The sequence below is a fragment of the Idiotropiscis lumnitzeri genome, chromosome 5, assembly GCF_059441095.1.
Source record: "Idiotropiscis lumnitzeri isolate Australia: NSW breed Sydney's pygmy pipehorse chromosome 5, RoL_Ilum_1.0, whole genome shotgun sequence".
In the NCBI taxonomy this organism is placed as follows: Eukaryota; Metazoa; Chordata; class Actinopteri; order Syngnathiformes; family Syngnathidae; genus Idiotropiscis; species Idiotropiscis lumnitzeri.
In genome coordinates this window covers 10,397,764-10,416,496 of record NC_142395.1, presented here as the reverse complement: position 1 = coordinate 10,416,496, position 18,733 = coordinate 10,397,764, and the positions used below count along the sequence as shown (strand labels likewise).

Sequence of the window (18,733 nt, the reverse complement as noted above, 5' to 3'; positions counted from 1 at the left end):
ACCCTGCTATACTACAAATTTTGAGGAAATTGGTTTTAAGCGTTTTATAGTACATAATGTTGGCGAATCTGAATTTGGAGTTACACACCTTTAGTGTAGTAACAGATTGTGCTACAGCCTGCCTAGCAGCAACTGAGGTTTATTGGATGAGATGCAGCATAATTAACAGCAGCAGTATAAGGCACAAATGGTCCACAACTAACCTCCAGAAACTGTCGCTCCCATCGAACAGAGAGAATATATGCTTGTTGTGAGTATTTTTGTGTGCTATGTTTGTATGCGTTGCTGCTCTCTGAGAGTTAAAGCAGTTGTTTGCTGATTTTCTTTAACATTTAGGACAGGGATGCACGATCTACTACCGTAAACCAACAACAAAGGGTTTGAAGCAAACGACAAAAAAAACACATAATGCATTTTTTCCCCCTTTGGAAAGGGCTCTTCTGCATAAAAGATGGCCGAGTGGTCTAAGGCGCCGCGTTCAGGACCCAGTCTCCCCAGGAGGCCTGGGTTCGAATCTCGAATTTCACCATTGTGGGACTAATAAAGGCAATATTATTATTATTATTATTATAAAAAATACCATTAAAGGATGGCACAAAACTTCTAATCAGCAAAAATCAACTCACTCAAAATTGTAATATTATTCAAGTTCTATGTTTGTCCAGTATCCAATTCCAAACCTGGAAACAATTATTAGGCTCACTCTTGTTATCTAATGGTGAATAGTCATATTGCAACTTAAAACTACAGTCAACCCTTGCATACTTGCGGTTCAGCACCAGCGGATTTACTTATTTGCAGACATTTCTTCCAGTATTTTTTAAAAGATTTGGGATATTTTCAGGTTTTCACAGGCACCCCCACACCGAAAACCCCTCCCATTTCTGGCGCCTTTTGTTTTTTATTTTTATTTGTCGATAAGAAATGCTAATGTTAATCAGCACTTTTTGAAGAATTTTTGGGTTTGCCAGAAGGCAAACAAACCTTAGGGGGCGGAAAATAAACAAATGGTCACTCAGAGTGTAGCCGTGGGCCACCAGTTGCCTATTCCTGATCCAGGCAAATTTTCATTAGCCCATCTATGGCATTTCACATTATAAGTTAGCAACTTTTATTAGACAAATAATTCATTATTATTTTGGTTGAAAATTTTGGTGTTTAATTATACCAATTTTAATTGTTGTCTTTCTTATGCAACAGTTTTACATTAAACTTCCACTTGGAGTGCCCAATCAACAACTGACAATGTGTCTCAGCGGCTGAGCAAAGCCCGCCCACCAAGGTATGCGGACAGGTGCAAGCTTGGCTCAGGGAGCAGGACACCCCGGCCATGCATAGTCCTGGCGATTATTACATCTAGTCCTTTCATCGAATCTTAGTGGTGTAATTTCACTGTTGTTAATAAAACGGTGACGCCATTAGATGTGACATCACTATGAATTTCAAATCAAATAATATCAGAATAGAATTTCATTGCACTACATTTGAATTCTCCTCTGCTGCATGTCCACAATATGTAAGACTTGCAATTGCACATCCATTTAGCGGCATGTCTTTAGCTGAAAGTGTACTGATGGAGCGAAATAAACTTCTGACAGCCAAGCGTGCTGCTGATGAGACGATCGATAAGGGTTCACACACCCTCTTAGCCAGCTGGTGCTGCAGGTCTGTGTCATGCATCTAATCACACATGCATACACACGCACACACATTACACAAGCAAGCACACGCACGCACGCACACCGTAGCACTGGGGTGATCTCTTGGCAGGGAATCATTTTTTCACAAAGCGAGCAGACCCTGCTCAGAAAAAAAAAAACATAAAAACCTTTTAAACTGTGACTTACCTTTGAGTTTTGTACCTCCAGAGTGAAATTTTGAGGAGGAGCACTTGGCACTGCGAGAAAGATGACAACTGAATAAGCATCAAAGGAAAGTGACACTCACTCACAAAATGCAGACAAGGGCTGTATGAAAATGGCATCCTTTCCGAAGATGATAATTCCTAGTTTTGATTGACTGTGTCAGTGAAGTAGGACATATAGCCAAAATAAAAATGGAAAAAAAAGGATATTATCGTGGTTGTAAAGTAGCATCTGTTTCATGAAATCATGTAACCAAATAAATCCCAGCACAAATGTGTGTCTACTGACCGTCAGACAACGTGCGGACGATGATGTCATCAGTGGAGACACCTGGCCCGTGCTTATTGTTGGCCACCACACGGAAACTGTACTGCGTGTTCTTCTTTAGCCCGGTCATGGTGTATGACAGACCATCTACGTCAACATCCTAGGAGATAAAAATATGTGTTGCAAATGTGAAATGTGAATACATTTCTAATACGGATTTATTTACATTATAATGAGAATAAAACAATATACAACGAGTGAGCATAATTTCTTTCACACATTGTCCGTTTTTTTCCTCTACTTTTCATTTCGGTCTAGAGTACTTTTTATCTTTTTAGAATTTTAATTCCGCCACGGCTGTAACATTCAGATTTCGCAGAAGTGACAGGAATAAAGCGTTATCTTATCTAATCTAAATTCAGACAATAAAACTGCAGCAGACATGGTTCCGCTCAGATTTCCCTTCACTAACTAGGCCAATCAGCATGTCCTAAATTTCTTAAAGCCATTTGCATTCAGCTCTTAATTGGTCAAACCCAACAATGCTTCCATTGAAGTCTAATTATAACTTCTTCATTTGCTGTGATTATTGTCTATAGCAACTTTATACTTCACGCTGCCTTTTCAAGCACAGTATTTCGTCATTTACTGTACTGTAGACACAATTTTAGAGGTCATTTCTTTGCAGCTCTTTCTGCTTCTTAGTTTTTACCAGCTCATCTCGAGCTCTCTCCTCCAGGGAACTGAGGCATCATTACTCAATGCACTGGATGACGCTTTATTCATTATCATATTAAAGGCTTTTGAATGCCTCACTGACTTGAATGTGGCAGCTGCTTGGGCTGACTAAATATCTAACCCACTGAATTGTACTTCTGTGAAACAGAGTTCCCTGCAGAAAAAAAAGCCAACTTTTGATAAGATGACAATAACCCTAGGCTTTAAAGTTATTAGTGAAGTTTTGTTATCTAATTAGTAATATTAGCATAAACATTATAGTGAGATCATTCATAAGATGATTATAACAGGTGTCTGAACATTTCCTAAAATATGGATGAATTTGCATGTTTTGTTGTACTGTTTTCAACGACCTTCCCAGTGACTTTTTAGTATTATTGTAATATGAAATTAACACCCTCAAAATGTGGAATGGAACACCATTGAATTTTAATATTTCAAGGGATTCCTTATCTGATGACAGTCCCAATATATGAGGCTTGGAGGTGACAAACAGCACAAATTCAACTTGTTTGCTCAACGGCATAAGATCAAGTCATCATGTGGCATAGGAAGGCACAGTCAGTTACCGACATACTTATACTTTTTCATTTGATTGTTTTGTAGTTGTGGTTAAGGAATGTTTTACATCCATTCATTTTTATAATTTTGAATTTACTACATTGTCGTAAGTTTGTCATAAGTTGCCGCTATAGAAAATGACCTGCGTTGTAAACTGAGGCCCGCCAGTATTTTGTTTTCAAATGACATACCTTATAACTAACTAATCTCTGACAGAAAAGAATATCCCAACCTGTGTAACTAACCTGTTCCTTTCCAATGCCTTTGTCTATGAAATACAACTTGTACGTGAGGACCTCTCCATTGCCCGTCAGGGGTTTGTCCCAGCTCAGAGTGACGGAGGTCGGTGTGTTCGATGCCGCCTGCAGATTTGGGGCGGGGCCCGGTACTTGAACTGAAAAGCAAAGGACAGATGGCACATGACTTTCAATACTTTGAGGTTTTTTTTTTTTTTAAAATATATATCTGAGATGGTGTCAATTGGCTTCTGAAAAAAGGAAAGCCCACTACCAAGAGCAGCACAAACCTGTCTGAGACATCCAATGGATCAAAGGTTTATCGAATGTTTGTATTTCCACTACAACCTACTGCAGTGATCAGAGTACTCTACTTCAAGTTTCACTGCAGGGCAAATTAAAATAACCACCATCCATCCATTTTCAATAGCTTTAATCCTGTTCAGGGTCAAAGAAAAGACGGAGTTTATCTCAGCTGATTTAGGGTCACCAGCAGGGCACATGCTGGACTCATCAGTCAAACACAGGGCATTCAATGCCGACGTGTATCTATATAAAATAATTTCATGTACTGTTTTTGCTCTAATTTTGTGACAGCAACGGTGAACAAGCAGGCATGATTGCATACCTAGTCTTATCTGTAGGTGCCACACCCGTCGCCATGGGTGGCTCATAGGGTGGTGTAACCACCCACCAAGGTTCTTGTGCTGCCCCACTTGAGGCATGGATCTCTAATAATCGTATCTATATATCATTTTTATTTTGTTATTCCATAGAAGATATTTTATAGTGTTTAGTTCTTTATCATTAAGATTATAAAAATATGAAGAAAAAAGGATGGCAAGTGACTAGGCACTTCAATGGTGTTAGTACAGGGCATGGGGTGGCAAGTCCAAAAAGCCACATGAGCTTCTATAATATAGAAAAGAAAACACGGGAGCCACAAAACCCCTTTGACATTTTAAATTAAGATCATTTTTCTTTTTCTTTTTTTTTTTTTAATTTCTGCTGCCGACACCGCCTTGAGCGGGAGTTCCTATCAATGTGATACATCATCACATATTGAATATGGCCATCATATTAGCCACAGAATCTGCAAATCCTAGTCGTAAAATGGTGTTCAAGTATACCATGATACAATCTATCTAATTTATCTGACTTAATCCCATGAGAACTGGCTTTGAGTGTAAAACAGTTGACACATCCCCAAGCAGCAAACAAATGAACCATCTTCACAGATTGCTTCACTTTGCCACATTTGATAAGACCGCGTATGTAAAATGTATATGTAGTATAAATGTTGTACATGGTAATGCCAGGCAAAGGGTGTCACACAGCACCATTCAAGACTATTGACTGTGTGCGACAGTGTTGCGCGAATCGAGTGGAGTCGCTTTCGGATGATCAAAAATATACAGTAATAATAACAATTGAGACCGTGCATTTCGTGTGTCCTCCTGAAGACTGAATTCTGGCGATGAGTCTGGCAGGTTCCATTTGTGCTTAGTAGTACTTTTTGATTGGAACTCCAACTAGTTTTGTAAGCTTAGCGTGACAGCACACGTCTCCATACTCTATACCTTAAGCTTTGCTGTAGATATTCCAGACAGGAAAGACAGGCTGCCATTTATCAGTGTGCATAAACTCTGAAAGTGCGGCATCATGTTAAGCCAGACTCTGAAGAGCTACAGAATTTGAACATAGTAGCTCACAAGAGAGAGAAATATAATGTCCAGGTAAATCTGGACACTATCCCTCCATTGCTTGCTATCTCCCATTGGACAGCTCGGATCCCACTGGCACTAAAAGTCTGTGGATTCATCTGCTTGCCCTCTAAACAAGGACATGGGGAGAAAGACAGCGACTGAATGAGAAAGTGACAGTGAGTGAAATGCTGCCAGGAGCTAAGGGACACCAGAAGAAGCAGAGTGTAGGGAAATTCTATTCACAGCTCCTTTATACATGGAGATAAGAGTGGGTGCACTGGTGGTGAAGGTGAGGAGGCGACACAAAGGGAGAAAAGAGCCCCGCTAAGTCCCGTCTTTCCTCTATGATTCATAAGCCTCCTCCAGTCAAAACATTTTAATGAGGGAAACGAAAGCAGAGACTTTTTTTATGGGCGTACTTCTGAACACAAATCTTACTTACATAGGCGAGCATGGTTTAAAGCACACAACACGCACACAAAAAAGACTTGTGAATTGCTTCGTGGTGAACAAGGCGCATCTCACGAGGAGAGAATTCGGGAATTCTCTGGTGTGTTGTTGGGTGGTCGAGCTTAAAAAGACTCGGCTATGTGTAAGTGTGTTCAGTGGCGGGAGCCTGTTTGAAGCCAGTGTTTACGTATGGCAGTGAATATTTGCATGGGTCAGGGTTTATTTGCACATTTGTGTGCTTCTTTTGAGTGCATCCTGTTTCCCTCTGTAAGCTAGTACGAGCAGGTTTCCAACAAACTCGCTGGAGTTTGTCTTTTTGTTTACGCATCCTGTATACCGAGCACACAGACAAACCGCACTCCTGTGTGGTGAGTGCACATGCAGGTGGTATGTGTTTGCCTCACCTTCAGCCTGGGTGGCCACCTTGAGCCCGGCAGAGCTTTCTCCTTGGCCATTGATGTTGTGGGCCACAACCCTAAAGCGATATTTGGTGTCTGGCATCAGATTCTGGATGGTGACCTGCAACTCTCCGGGTCGGCTTGTATTTACAACTCTCTCCCTGATGTGGGCACAAATCAACACGTACACATCAGCTTAACGGTATTTGGCAATCTGATGGTTTCTATTTGCAATAATTATTTTTTTTTGTCCTATATACGAGTAAATCACACTTGCAAAAGGATCAGTGGTAGTACCAAGATGACCTTAAGTTGCTAATTTACACTGGCAGCACACAACTGGATGGGCCTATTTTTCCCAGTTTGAGTCTGATTAAAGGGCACTTTAATGGTAGATTGGGTTCTGATTAAGCAGGCGTGGGCAAACTACGGCCCGGGGGCCGCATGAGGCCCGTTAAATGTTTTAATCCGGGACGCCAAACCTGAAACAAATTAAATGATTAAAGCTTGTTAATGTTTTATTTGGTCAAACACAGAAATATTGGTAGCATGCTTTTGTTCATTTTCACTTAAAATTAAATGTATTTTTTTTCTCCGATGAGATGAGGTTACCAAAACGCTCCATCTATCTGCTCCTAGTCCGGCCCCTTTGTCACATTTTAGACCCCATTGTGGCCCACCAATCAAAAGGTTTGCCCACCCCTGTGATTAAGTATGACATGTATAATATGCCATAAATATATAAAACTAATTAATAGGGAATTAAAGTTCAGATTGGGTTGAGTTTGTTCATGTTTGCACTATATACTCGACATGTAAATTTTGGGACACATGGCCATCACAACAAGGGGAATGGAAAGAAAAAAGACTTAAGATGATTTTGGTGGATGACTCTTGGAATTTTTATTATACTAACACTTTTGTGGGTTTGAAGTAAAGACAAGTTATTTCACAATAATGTCATCCAACATGCCTTAATGGGACTTCATTTGAGTGCTGAGGCACAGTCATGATGGAACGGAGAACAGCCGATTCCAAGCTGTTGCTACAAAGTTGGAAGCATAGAATTGTCTAAAATATCTTTGCATTAAAATTGAGGGAGTTTAACAGGCACTGGCCCAAATCCTTATTGATTAGAAAATTGATTTTTAGGCATCTCAAGACTTTTGGCCACACAGTGCAGCTTGAGTGTAGGGAAATGAACAATGAAAAAAATTTAATCATTAACATATATACAAGAATAGAAAAAAAACCCCCACCTCTGATGACCATTTCAGAAAGACACTAACTCAACATGAGAATATACAAAACTACTCTTAGCCCTTAAATTCTCCTTATAATTTTCTGTACCTATTATGCATACGATGTCTGCATGTTTGGGGGGTGATGGGGTTTACGGTGCTAGTGTTTGTTCAATGCAATGAAAACCCTTTAGAGGAAATAATTAGCTTTAATTAATAAACACATACTGCTTTAAAAAGTGCTTTAACTACTTTAATGAGATCCATTCGGAATGCCCTGAAGCTCAGGAATGCACTCACAGCGGTCCCTCACAGAGGCGCACCCCCATGGCCCAATTAGAATGTAGACAGTGTATTACCTGCTTGTGGCCTCCTGGCTGTAGAAAACAGAGTAGGTTAGCTCGTCTCCGTGCGGTTCAGCCGGCGGGCGCCATGTAAGCTTGATGAAGCGGGTGGAAACCAGCGAAGCCACGACATCGCGGGGGGCGGAGGGAGTGGGTCCTGCTGGACCAGCTACACCCCCAGAGCCTGGCGTTACATGGTCAGTAGTGTTAGGAGTCAGTGAGGGGGGGAGGAGAGGGGGGAGGGCTACGTCTTGGGGTCGGGAAGAGGAGGTGGGAGGATTGAGGGAAAAGGGTGAGGGGAAACAGGGGAAACAGAGACAGTATGGGGGGTGGAGATGGGAGAAATATTCCCCAGAAATAGAGAACAGTTTTGAGGAGAGCGGAAAAGGAGGTGAAATGGAAATGACGGTGAAACGAAAGAAAGAAAGGAAACAAAAACAGAAGAAAAAACAAAATAACAACAACATAACAAAAAAGACGTCTGGTGTCACAAGAAAACACAGAAATAAAACAGTTCTACTACACTTACAAAGCACAATACAAAGGGGTACTATACGTGCAGATTTACACTGCTTTCTATGACACAAAAAGTAAATTGCACATGACATTTACACAACTCCTATTCATCCTGAAATGTTTGTCATTTATAACGTTGAAATTTATTGGCTTATTTGGCCAAGGTATGATAACCCCTCATTTGCATCTTGAGACAAAAGTTCATTCTGAGGGCTAAGAGCTATCTCAAGGCAAGCCAGATGATGCTTTCAAACACTTTCCCTCTCATTCTACAGCCCACCCGAAGAAATGTTTGAGAATTATTTAATTTGATCAGGGTTTTGTTGGGAACGGGGGGCGGAGAGAACAATCTGACCCACGACGCAGGATGATCTGCTTTCCATTTGCTTGGCGAATGGGTGAGACGAAACCATATGGAAAGGAATGTCAGTGCACAAGACATTCCCATTTGCGTGCAAGTCAGGGGGAGGTGATGGCAAAACACAAATACAGCAAAGTAACAAGTGACAAGTGCACCTTGTGTTATTAACAGACACAATGTGATGAAATGCAAGTGACTGCAGGTTTATTTATCTGTCACTCCATCAGGAGAAAACCATTAATTTGTCTTTCAGTGCTTTGTTTACAAGTCAAGCGTCCACTTGGATTTGTGTGAAAGATGAGCAGCTTTACTTTGTGTAGCTTATTTTCCGCCACGGAGGCATGATGATGGAGGCTGTGATTACTAACTTGGGAGTGAAACTGTGTTTAGCAGGCAGTAGTAAGCCAGCTGAAGCTAGTTGCTAAACTTGCTATAGTTAGCTGCGGCTACGTCTCATCTTAACCTCCCGAGTCCCAGGCTGCAGGTGACATTTTTAATTGTTGAAAAAAAGTTAAAATTTGTGATTTTCAGTTTTGTGTTTTTTTTTTTTTGGTGAGGCTCAAAATGCAAACTGCTATGCTTGTCGAGTTTGAAGCAGTAGCCACACTGGGGGCTTTTTTGTAACTAATTAATAATTACAGGTTTTTTTATGTTAGTTAATTCTTTCCTCTTTCCAATAGTAGAAGTATTCGTTATTTGCATTCACCCACATCTGTATTCATTCATTTTCCTTGACTTAATTTTAATTGTGCACCGTACGTTTGTAATGTAGGATGACTATGTATATAATTCACTTCCCTATATTATTGTTTATTGTGCCACCTGGTGGCAACTTGTGGTATAAGCTTGACAAGTGAAAGCTTTTGCGCATCAAATCAAGCTTCCGTGCACTTTCTTTCTGCAGTGTACATCAGATGACAAACGACTACAGACACAAGAGTAGAAAAGTGACACAGTAGATATATATCGTAACATCGCCCTGCTCTAAGTGACACTAAACTGAAGTCTAATTTCAGTTGCGGCGTATACATGAACAATACTGCACAATGGTGTTTTCCATATATTTTCTAAGCAGAAAGAATCCCATTTCTCCATTTAAAAAAAAATCTTAAATAAGCCCAAGAGTCTTAGTAGAACAAATCGTGAGCTAGACCAAGACACTAATGATGCTTTCATCTTCACATCATGTGCAAATAATTGACATGCGGCAGAGTAACCAGGGCTTGTCTGTTCAATCTGTCTTGAACATGCAGGCTCGAGGTTGTAACAGTAAGGAGATGTCAGCCTCCTACTGCCATTGCCAAGCTCCATTCTTTGCTGATTAATTGTATCATTAGTCTTTGTGCAGAAGGTAATGAATAGCTAGCATTAAGGCTTTAATGAGGAAGGTTACTTCAGATCTGCATAATATATCTGGGCCACCAACACATAATACAAATGGGACAAAGACATGCACAGTGCGACATTTGTCTTAATATTAAACTGAGAAAAAGAGTAAATGTGGAAATATAGCAGTGTCAGCTGAGGAGTGCCTGTTCAAAAAGCACTATTGCAATTAGCGACGTACGGGAGCAGTGGGAGAGCGCATCAGCGGAGCCGTAAGTACCTTTTCAAAACTTGCAGCCCTTTGGTCACTGGTGACATTCTTAACCACTAGGCCACAGCAGTTGCCTTAAGCTGTTTGCTAAAGGTTTGTGTGAAATATATTGTAATAAATTTGAGAGCCGCAACAGACACCCGACTCGACCGTAGTAGAAATACTGTGATAAAATAAAAACAGTCTCTGATAACATCCATTTAAGCGATTCACAACTTCAACTTTTAACACTTGCGGTTTCTAACAACACTAACCAGCTTCTTGTATTTCCAAGTGGTGTGACCAGGGGCACCGGAAAAGGGAGGAAAGTGATGAAGATTCCAAAGACCCGTGACCGACAGTGGCTTGAGAAAAATAGAATTTTTAATTTGCGGCAATGCAGTGGTGGGGCCCACAGCGATATATTTCTTTTCCAGAGGGCCAAAATAACTGGCAGCATCACTGGGCGTGACTCTTAACATAAGCCAGGTACTTCATCAAATGGTCTGAGTGCACAGATAAGAGAGTCAGTCAGGCTCAGACTAAAAGAAGGCATTCATATCTGCCAGAAGCACACACACGACTGGGACCACTGATAGACCAATGTGGGGAAATATAGCAGACCATGCCAGGTTCTCGCAAAAGAAAAAAAAAAACATATTGTCAGGATAAGCTGATATTTGTAATTGTCTCTGGTTATGGTTAGAATGTTGGAACCAGCTTCAGGATGATTCTAATGGACAATTCCACAGTGATATATTTTTATGTAACAGAAAAAGAATCAAAAGCGTAGCAGGGTTTGGCTTTTTACCTTTTTGTTGTATGTATATATATTTGTATATATAAAAATATATACATATACAAAACTTAAAATTGGCATATGCAATCCTCACTTAACATACTGGTCCTCAAGTCGAACTAGGTTCCTTGTGACACAGCGTGTCATGTTACACTGTGGTGATGAGCTGTCTTGTGTTGTGTCTGTGATGGCCGAAAAGTTTCCCATTTTTTTTTTCATTTGACCAGAGCCATTTCTCCATAGCTTTTGGGAGTCAGCCAGATGGCTTTTTGTGCTTTTTTTTTTTTTTTGTAACCGCTTTCTTCTGGCCACTATTCCATAAAGGCCAGCTCTCTGGAGTGCATGGCTTATTGTGGTCCTACTCCGGCCTCCTGGACTGGGGAACTCTGCAGTTCCTCCAGTATTACCTTTCATCTGTTTGCTGCCTATGATTTATTCCCTCCTTGTCTGGTCTGCAAGATTTGGTGGGCCTTTTCTTGGCAGGTTTGTTGTGATTTGATTATGATGTATTTGATAGTGCTCCTGTGAGTCCTCAAAGATTTTTTTTAAACCTAACCCTGACTTGTACTTATCAACAACTTTGTCCTTGACTTGTTTGGAGAGCTCCTTGTTCTTCATTGCAGTGTTCAGTTCGAGGTGCTTCTTACTTTGGAGTTGCAGCCTCAGGGGCCTTTTGAAAAAGGTGTGTATAAAGTGAAAGATCATGCAACACCTAGATTGCGCACAGGTGGACTTCATTTCATTAATTGAAGGTAACGGGTTGCTTTGTAGGCGCTTCATGACAAAAGGGATGAACGTATACATTGAATGAATCGATTTTAATTTTTTTAAATTCAAAGAATTATGATTTTGAATAATTGCATGGTATTTGTCATTTCACTTCAAAGGCTTCTGTCCATCAAATGAAATTCTATTGAAAAAAAATGTTTTAATTAGAGGCTGTAAAGTAACAAAGTAGGTAAAAAAAAAGGTAGCCAAATGTGAGAATACTTTACGTAGAAATGTGTATGTGAGTCACACCAAATAGTTGTATGCTTGTACTTCAATCAGGTACAATAAGAACAACTCTGTCTGTGTTGAGAGTTCAATTCAATTTCAGGGTACAATAAAGTGGGCACGCAAAAACAATACCCAGTAATTGCTTTAATGGTTCTGAAGTAAACGTTGTGGAAAATTATTAGTGGCTGGGAGCAACTTCTGACGACTGTGGCTATTTTCTGCAACGGCTCATTTTCACAACTGGCTAAATGAGATCTGGATATTCATGACATCTGAGCTACACAAAAGGAAAATCGTCAAAGTTCCTCCGAACATTGCTGATGAGTAACTTGTGGTTTCACCAATTCATGCACTTCTGTAGGAAATGATCCTTCTGTTTGCTGTGTTTGAAATGAGGCCAAAGCCCTGTGTAATATTAAAGTATTGCTTTGGCGCCATTTGGGGGATTCCGGGGCCAAGGAAATGTTGAGGTGAGGCGAAAAGCTACATTTAGCCAGGCCATTTTTCTGTCTAATAGACAAATAGTGATTTGCCGTCTTGTGGCATCTATGGTGAATTTGAAACTTTGTATTTGGGGTGGGAGTGTCAATAACTCGTAGGTTCTCCTATTCACGTCGCTGTCCCTACTCCTACAAATAGCGGGTGAACACTGTGTATCATTACACCAAACCTTTTTCAGGATGATGGTCATATGACACTAAAGAAGTGTGGCTAGCTGTGCATAATATCCAAATAGATATAAACCAAAAAAAATGCTGACTTAACTACAGTATTCAGTGTGTATGTTTGCCTCGTAAACGTTCGTGTTGTGGTTGCAGACAAACTGAGATCTGAAGTGAAAAATCAACGCATGCAGGAAGGGGCTACATTTATTTCCAAAGCAGCAATTAGAACCACTGTCGCTCGGAAATCCAGCAGCCATCTTTTTTCTTCTGAGTCGCTTTTTCAATGCAACTACAGAAAGGATTCAAAGGAAAGCATGATGTTTACATTAGACCCCCTGGAATTTACTCGAGGGTAATATGGTTTCTATAAAAAGTGACAACCAATATCCCACAAAGCTAAACAGAGGGGGATGTGTAGAATTCCATTTAGTGTCTTCAGAGATTGAAACCCCCCCTGGAGAAACCAAAGATGGCGGAGATAAAAACATTGCTCGGCATGAAAGTAATGACGGGAATTGAATAGGGATGGTGCAATCATGAACATTTAGCGTATAAACACAGTGCACCTTCCCATGTGCTCAGTCATAGTTCATGGACAACTGGTGAGTCAACGAGTGTTTTTCGTAGTTGTCTCACTTCAACAAAAAGCTGTCACACATGAACACCTCGCCTACAGAAGCATGCAATACCACGCTGGCCCTCTTTGGGCATGTAAATAAAGATGTACAGATAAACAATGTAAACGCCACAGGCTGACGGCGAGAGGAAAGCGAGGCCCCTTGGGCTTGCCTTTCAAGCACATCAAAACATCCAATGATGCTGCACATCTCCAGAGCCTCTCACCCGAGCTGCGAGGAAACACTTCGTCTCCACTCGCGATGGTGTTACTTCCTTGGAGCTACGCAAGTAACTCGAGACAACAGCTCAAGAGGAATGAATGAGGAAACCTTTTACCTTTCAGTACCACCAAGGATGGTGCTGTATTTTTATCTGAGAGGATTTGTCATTTTCTTGTCTCTGTGCAACTCATAACTATCACCGTGTTGTATTATATATATATATATACATATACGTAATAAGAATCTCATAATGCCCTCTACTGAAAACCTCAGTCAGGTTGCAGTCATTACTGGGGTGCCAGTTCTGGTCTTGACCGATCCTGATGGAAAATCTAAAGTATGGTTAGTCCAAGACAGACCTTCCAAATGTGGTAAGGAAACTGGACTTGAGACTAAGACTGGTCTTGAGTGTTTCAACACTTGGTTTTATCGAGATCGAGATCTGTTGGAAGTGGCACGAAATGTTCCACATTCAGACAACTCACAAGTCCATATTATACAGGATATGATTTGAAACACTTCAATCCAACCCTGATACTCAGAAGTAAGTCCAAACCTAGACCAACCTTTAACACTTGGTTAAAAATCTATATTAACATCCAAGATCATAAGCCACTGACAAAACCGTTTTCCAAAAAAAACGTTTTATGAATTAATTCTTTGAGTACTTTTAGTTATGTGTCTCTAAACCTGTAAAATTTCAAGTTCAGGTAGAGTATACTGAGAAGTGGCAATCACACTCCACCACCAGACAGATGGATGTCCACTTCCCACTGTGATGTTCGGCTGATGCTATTCTACTTTTAGTTTATGGAAACTGGGAGGTACAATAGAGACATAGAGGGTGGGTGCCAACAGGAAACATAAAAGCTTTGGTGGCGCCGCTCGTAGGGGTCAAACACCTGCCGCCACGGGAAGGGTGTGAAGGGAAAGTGGTGAGCTACTTTAATTAGCGAGCCCAGAGGACTAAGCACATCCAAATACATCAGCTTGGCATCCTGGATGACTGCATGTTGGAGGACAGTGTTATATGGTAAGAAGGGCAAGCGTTGAAAGGAGTACAAAACACAAACATAAGTCCCAAGCAGACGCGTGCTGCCAGGCAAAAACCGATGTTTATAACAAGACTGACCTTCAAAAAACAGCACTGACGCAGGTATCCAAGGCTATTTGAGTCTTTTTTTTTTTCTCATTCCAGGGCAAAACAACAGCAAAATTGGCATCCGTAACATTTCAGTTAGCACTTAGCTGACAGGCCGTTTATGAATAAAGCAAAGCTATTCGCCACGCTTGAATTAATACAACACATTGAAAAGTTCACCAGTAAAACAGCCGCTTTAAATGCACAAATATACACTCAGGGGTAGCGGCGTCTGCGAAAGACGGCCACAAAAGAGCGACTCTTTAGCATCTGCACAAACAACAATTTGGTAGCAAATGATTTCTCCTCTTCGCAATCAATTTAGGCTGGGTGGTCTATGATCAACAAAGACACACACGCATGCACCCACGCGCACTAATCACAGACATGATTTTGAATTCATTGCAAAATATTTTCATTTTCTAAATTGCCACTTCATAATTTAAAATTAATTAATCTGAACTATCGGAAAAAAAAAGAGTACTATACTCATAATTGAGTGAAATAATACTTACAGTGAAGCAATGATTATTGAGCAAGCTGGATGCATTTATGAGGCAGTATAACTCGTGGCCGCGTTGCACCTTATTAGCCTCAACAAAGTGCTAACCGTGGCTTAATTTTTTGTTTGGCCAAAACCATTCTAGTGAGTATTCTTTTTATACTAGTTTTACAGACTTTTGGATCTTGCCCATTTTTTTAATGACTGCCTGTAGGCACATGCAGAAGTCCCGCAAAAGATATATGAATGCCTTCTAGCCAAAATAGATGGATAGAGACTGTTATATTACATATAGATATTTTAGTGAAAAGCCCAGCATGGCATTTTAATAGTGTACCTAAAGTTGTGGCTGAATACACATTACAGTATGGCAGCCATATTGTGACATTTCCAGCTATAACAGCTGTGACTGTATGCCATCATATTGTTGTGTCCCATGCAGAAGCGAGCCTGACATGTTTCCAACAGTCCCCCATTGACGCTAGTGTCTACTGTTGAAGTTACACGCTTGATGGCATCTGACCGGTGTGTGCCGTGCCGGCATGTTCACACGTTCGCAGCGCTACCAGTTTGCCTCCTGCTGGTCCGGCAGTGACCCTGCTGGCAGATGATGGAGTGCACAGTATTCCTGAAGGATGCCTGAGCTTTTATTCAGTGCTAGTCAAGCTGGAGGAAAAGATCTTTGAGCAGCCCATTATAAAGTCTTGATTTGAACAGGGAATAGAGGGGGTGAGCGAAGGCAGAGAAGTGCCCACCCATCTGCTTCCTGTACCAGCGCCTTGAAACTACAGTTCTACTGCATTGTTTAGAAAATCTGCACGGCTTTGCTTATCATTACATTTTATGTTGTATTAGTTTACAATATATCCTTCCTCCCTCTCGTTTGCAGTATCTCATAATGACAAACCAGCATTGAGCAGCTCCAGGCCATCTCTTTTTAAAGGCAGGTGTTTACACAACAGATTTTTGAGATATTTTTAAATGGGTTTTTAATGTATACAAGCAAATCTAAATTTAGAGTCATGCTTTCAGTGCGTTGCAACGCGCTGGTTAGCACTCAGGTCTGCTGGAAGACATGCAACGTAATAAAAGAAATAATGGACTAGTAACTCCAGTAATGTTCCCACAGGGCAGAGAACATATATGCCCGAGAGAAACGTCGAATGCAATGTTTGTATGTTTTGCTTGCTTTGTTTGTGCAAGTAGTTGTTGCTCGAATGTTCTATTCTAATTACTGACCATTTATGCTAATTCGCATTAGCTCATCTATGGCGTTTTGCATTTTATGTCAGCATTAACATAACTCATTTTCATAATCATATATGGTTTGGTTCATGTGTTTTTAAACATACCATGTTGAAATTTCTTCTGTTCTTTTGCCTCTCATTTGGAGAACTTCATGCCGAAAAAACAAATTAGGATTAGACCCATGAGGTCAAAGATGCTTCTCCCATCACCAATTAGTTGCCCAGCAGCTAGTGTAGATCCTCGTTAGCAAAAGTATTCCAAAAAGTATTCATAAAAATGGAAGAAAACTAAATTAAATAAATATATCTTCACGCGAACACTCTTGTTGGTGTGTTAGTTCAGAACCACAACAGTGAAGGTACTGTAGGCGGCTCAGTTCACATCTCCTTCAAGTCAAAGTGGTCCAGTGGAATTAATTACCACATGCACTACTACAGACAGTTTTAATATTTAATAGTATTTTTAACAATAGCACCGATTTATCTCCCTAAAAAGGAGGTGTGTCGCAGTTGAAGCGCTGATCCATTCATCTAAGATGTAGTACTTTCAAACATGGCTTGCAATATTTCTCTGCTATTTTTCCACTGCAGGACGTACCACGTGTCACTAATAGACATTGTAAACAGAGTAATGGAGTGAGTCACTAGGAGTGGCGGTAATGGGGCATCTCCATTTCATTGTGGGAGTCTCATACCTCTGATGGGATGCGAGGAAAGGGATTTTCTGTTTGTTGTCATGTCGAACAGTTAAATAATGTTACCATTAAGACATATGTAACTGGAGGATGGCATGATAAAGTGACTTAGTATCAAACAGAGTGAGCCATCTTTTTTTTTTTTTTTTTTTAAATATCTTGGAACTTGATTAGCCTGCTGTCTCACAGAAGCAGCAATATTTATTTTTGTAACTGGTTCGTGTCATGGATGCTTACGTATTTAGTTCCATTCATCTCAATGTAACATGCTCGTAACAGATGCGGCTCAAAAGGCTTTAGTGCTCAGAGCTCAACTAATCAAACTGAATTTCGTGCGTGCAAGTGTCATAGTTGCCTGCTCACAAGCAGACAAAATGTCAAAGTATAATTTATGGTAGAGGTGGGATTAAGGGACACACCAACTCAGACAGGGATATTTCCATCAATGAAAGGCTATTTCAAAATATTATAATTACAAATAAGGGCAAGTGCGCAACCTCAGAGGTTCCACTCCTTATTCTGTTCATAGTGGGGAATGCAGACGCTCGAATTGTACACCAATCTTTGCTTTTATTACACAATTAAAATATATGATTTGATGTATCTTTTGAGGTCCCTTTTTGTTTACCTCAAAAATACAGTATGCTTAAATCTACGTACTATATGCAGCTCTCACTACTATCTATTAATATGCTCGCCTGCACAAATGTTGAATGTGTGTCTCAAAAGCAACTGCACTGCAAAATATGGCTATGAAGTATAATGCTGTGCCATTTGATCAGACTTAGATTTTGTACCATCTGTGGAAATCATTTTAATGACTGCTTTGTCTAACCTCAAAGTTGAAAAACATGACCGGTTTCCTCGCCAAGCTATAATTGACAACTGCCAGAATATCATGCACAAACACTTCACAAAATTATGCGGTCGGAAAAGTTTGCAAACGGCTGCGGGACACTATCGAAATAAGACGTAACAAAAAGCCCTTAAACAGGAGCAGCTGACGAAACCTCCTACCCATCTTTTTGATGACGATAGTGCTTATATAGTACAAATAGCTGAGGAAAGGCTTGGCCAATCAACAGAAAATTGAAGTGAAATAATTTCTAACTGGTCTGGACTACGTTCCTTTCCTTCAGCTGCACCCTAAACATGAATTTGAATCTAAGTCCATCATGAGTTTACACTCATGCAGTAATTATTCGTAATTACACTTAAAGGCCAGAAATCCAAAGTATGCAAATGAAAAACAGCAACAGCAGTAGCTGAACATGCAACCTCGGAGGAATTACGTCCCCTGGATTTGAAGTGTGTTCCTTGGGAAGAGCCATCGAAATGTTTGCTTGCTTTGTATCCCTCTTAAGAAACACATCATATGACAAGCATTTCCACCAGACGACCACACTGACTACTTTACAAGAAACATTCCCGAGCACCTCCTTGGCCTCTTTGAAACAACATAATTAGGTCCCCTTAATGTCCACGTTTGGCATTTGCTTTCTAATTGACTCACATCTGTTAGCAACTAGTTGACCCCGGAACGCACATGTGGAACGTTCAGGATCATTTAGTTCCCAATCGGAGCAC

General features: G+C 40.5%; 1 protein-coding gene across 11 annotated transcripts in view; it reads right to left on the bottom strand.

Moving 5' to 3' along the window:
* neo1a (neogenin 1a) overlaps positions 1–18,733 on the bottom strand; it is a 137,336-nt gene that overhangs the window by 21,473 nt on the left and 97,130 nt on the right. For 7 of the 11 annotated variants that reach the window (XM_088296628.1, XM_088296631.1, XM_088296636.1 and 4 more), the window contains exons 8-12: positions 7,822–8,056; positions 6,228–6,382; positions 3,677–3,825; positions 2,154–2,292; positions 1,848–1,897 (exon numbers count right to left, since the gene is read on the bottom strand). In XM_088296628.1, the coding sequence (XP_088152754.1) occupies positions 1,848–1,897; positions 2,154–2,292; positions 3,677–3,825; positions 6,228–6,382; positions 7,822–8,056 (728 nt within the window). The remainder of the gene's footprint in view (positions 1–1,847; positions 1,898–2,153; positions 2,293–3,676; positions 3,826–6,227; positions 6,383–7,821; positions 8,057–18,733) is intronic. The other 4 variants (XM_088296632.1, XM_088296638.1, XM_088296633.1 and 1 more) reach the window with 1 other exon arrangement.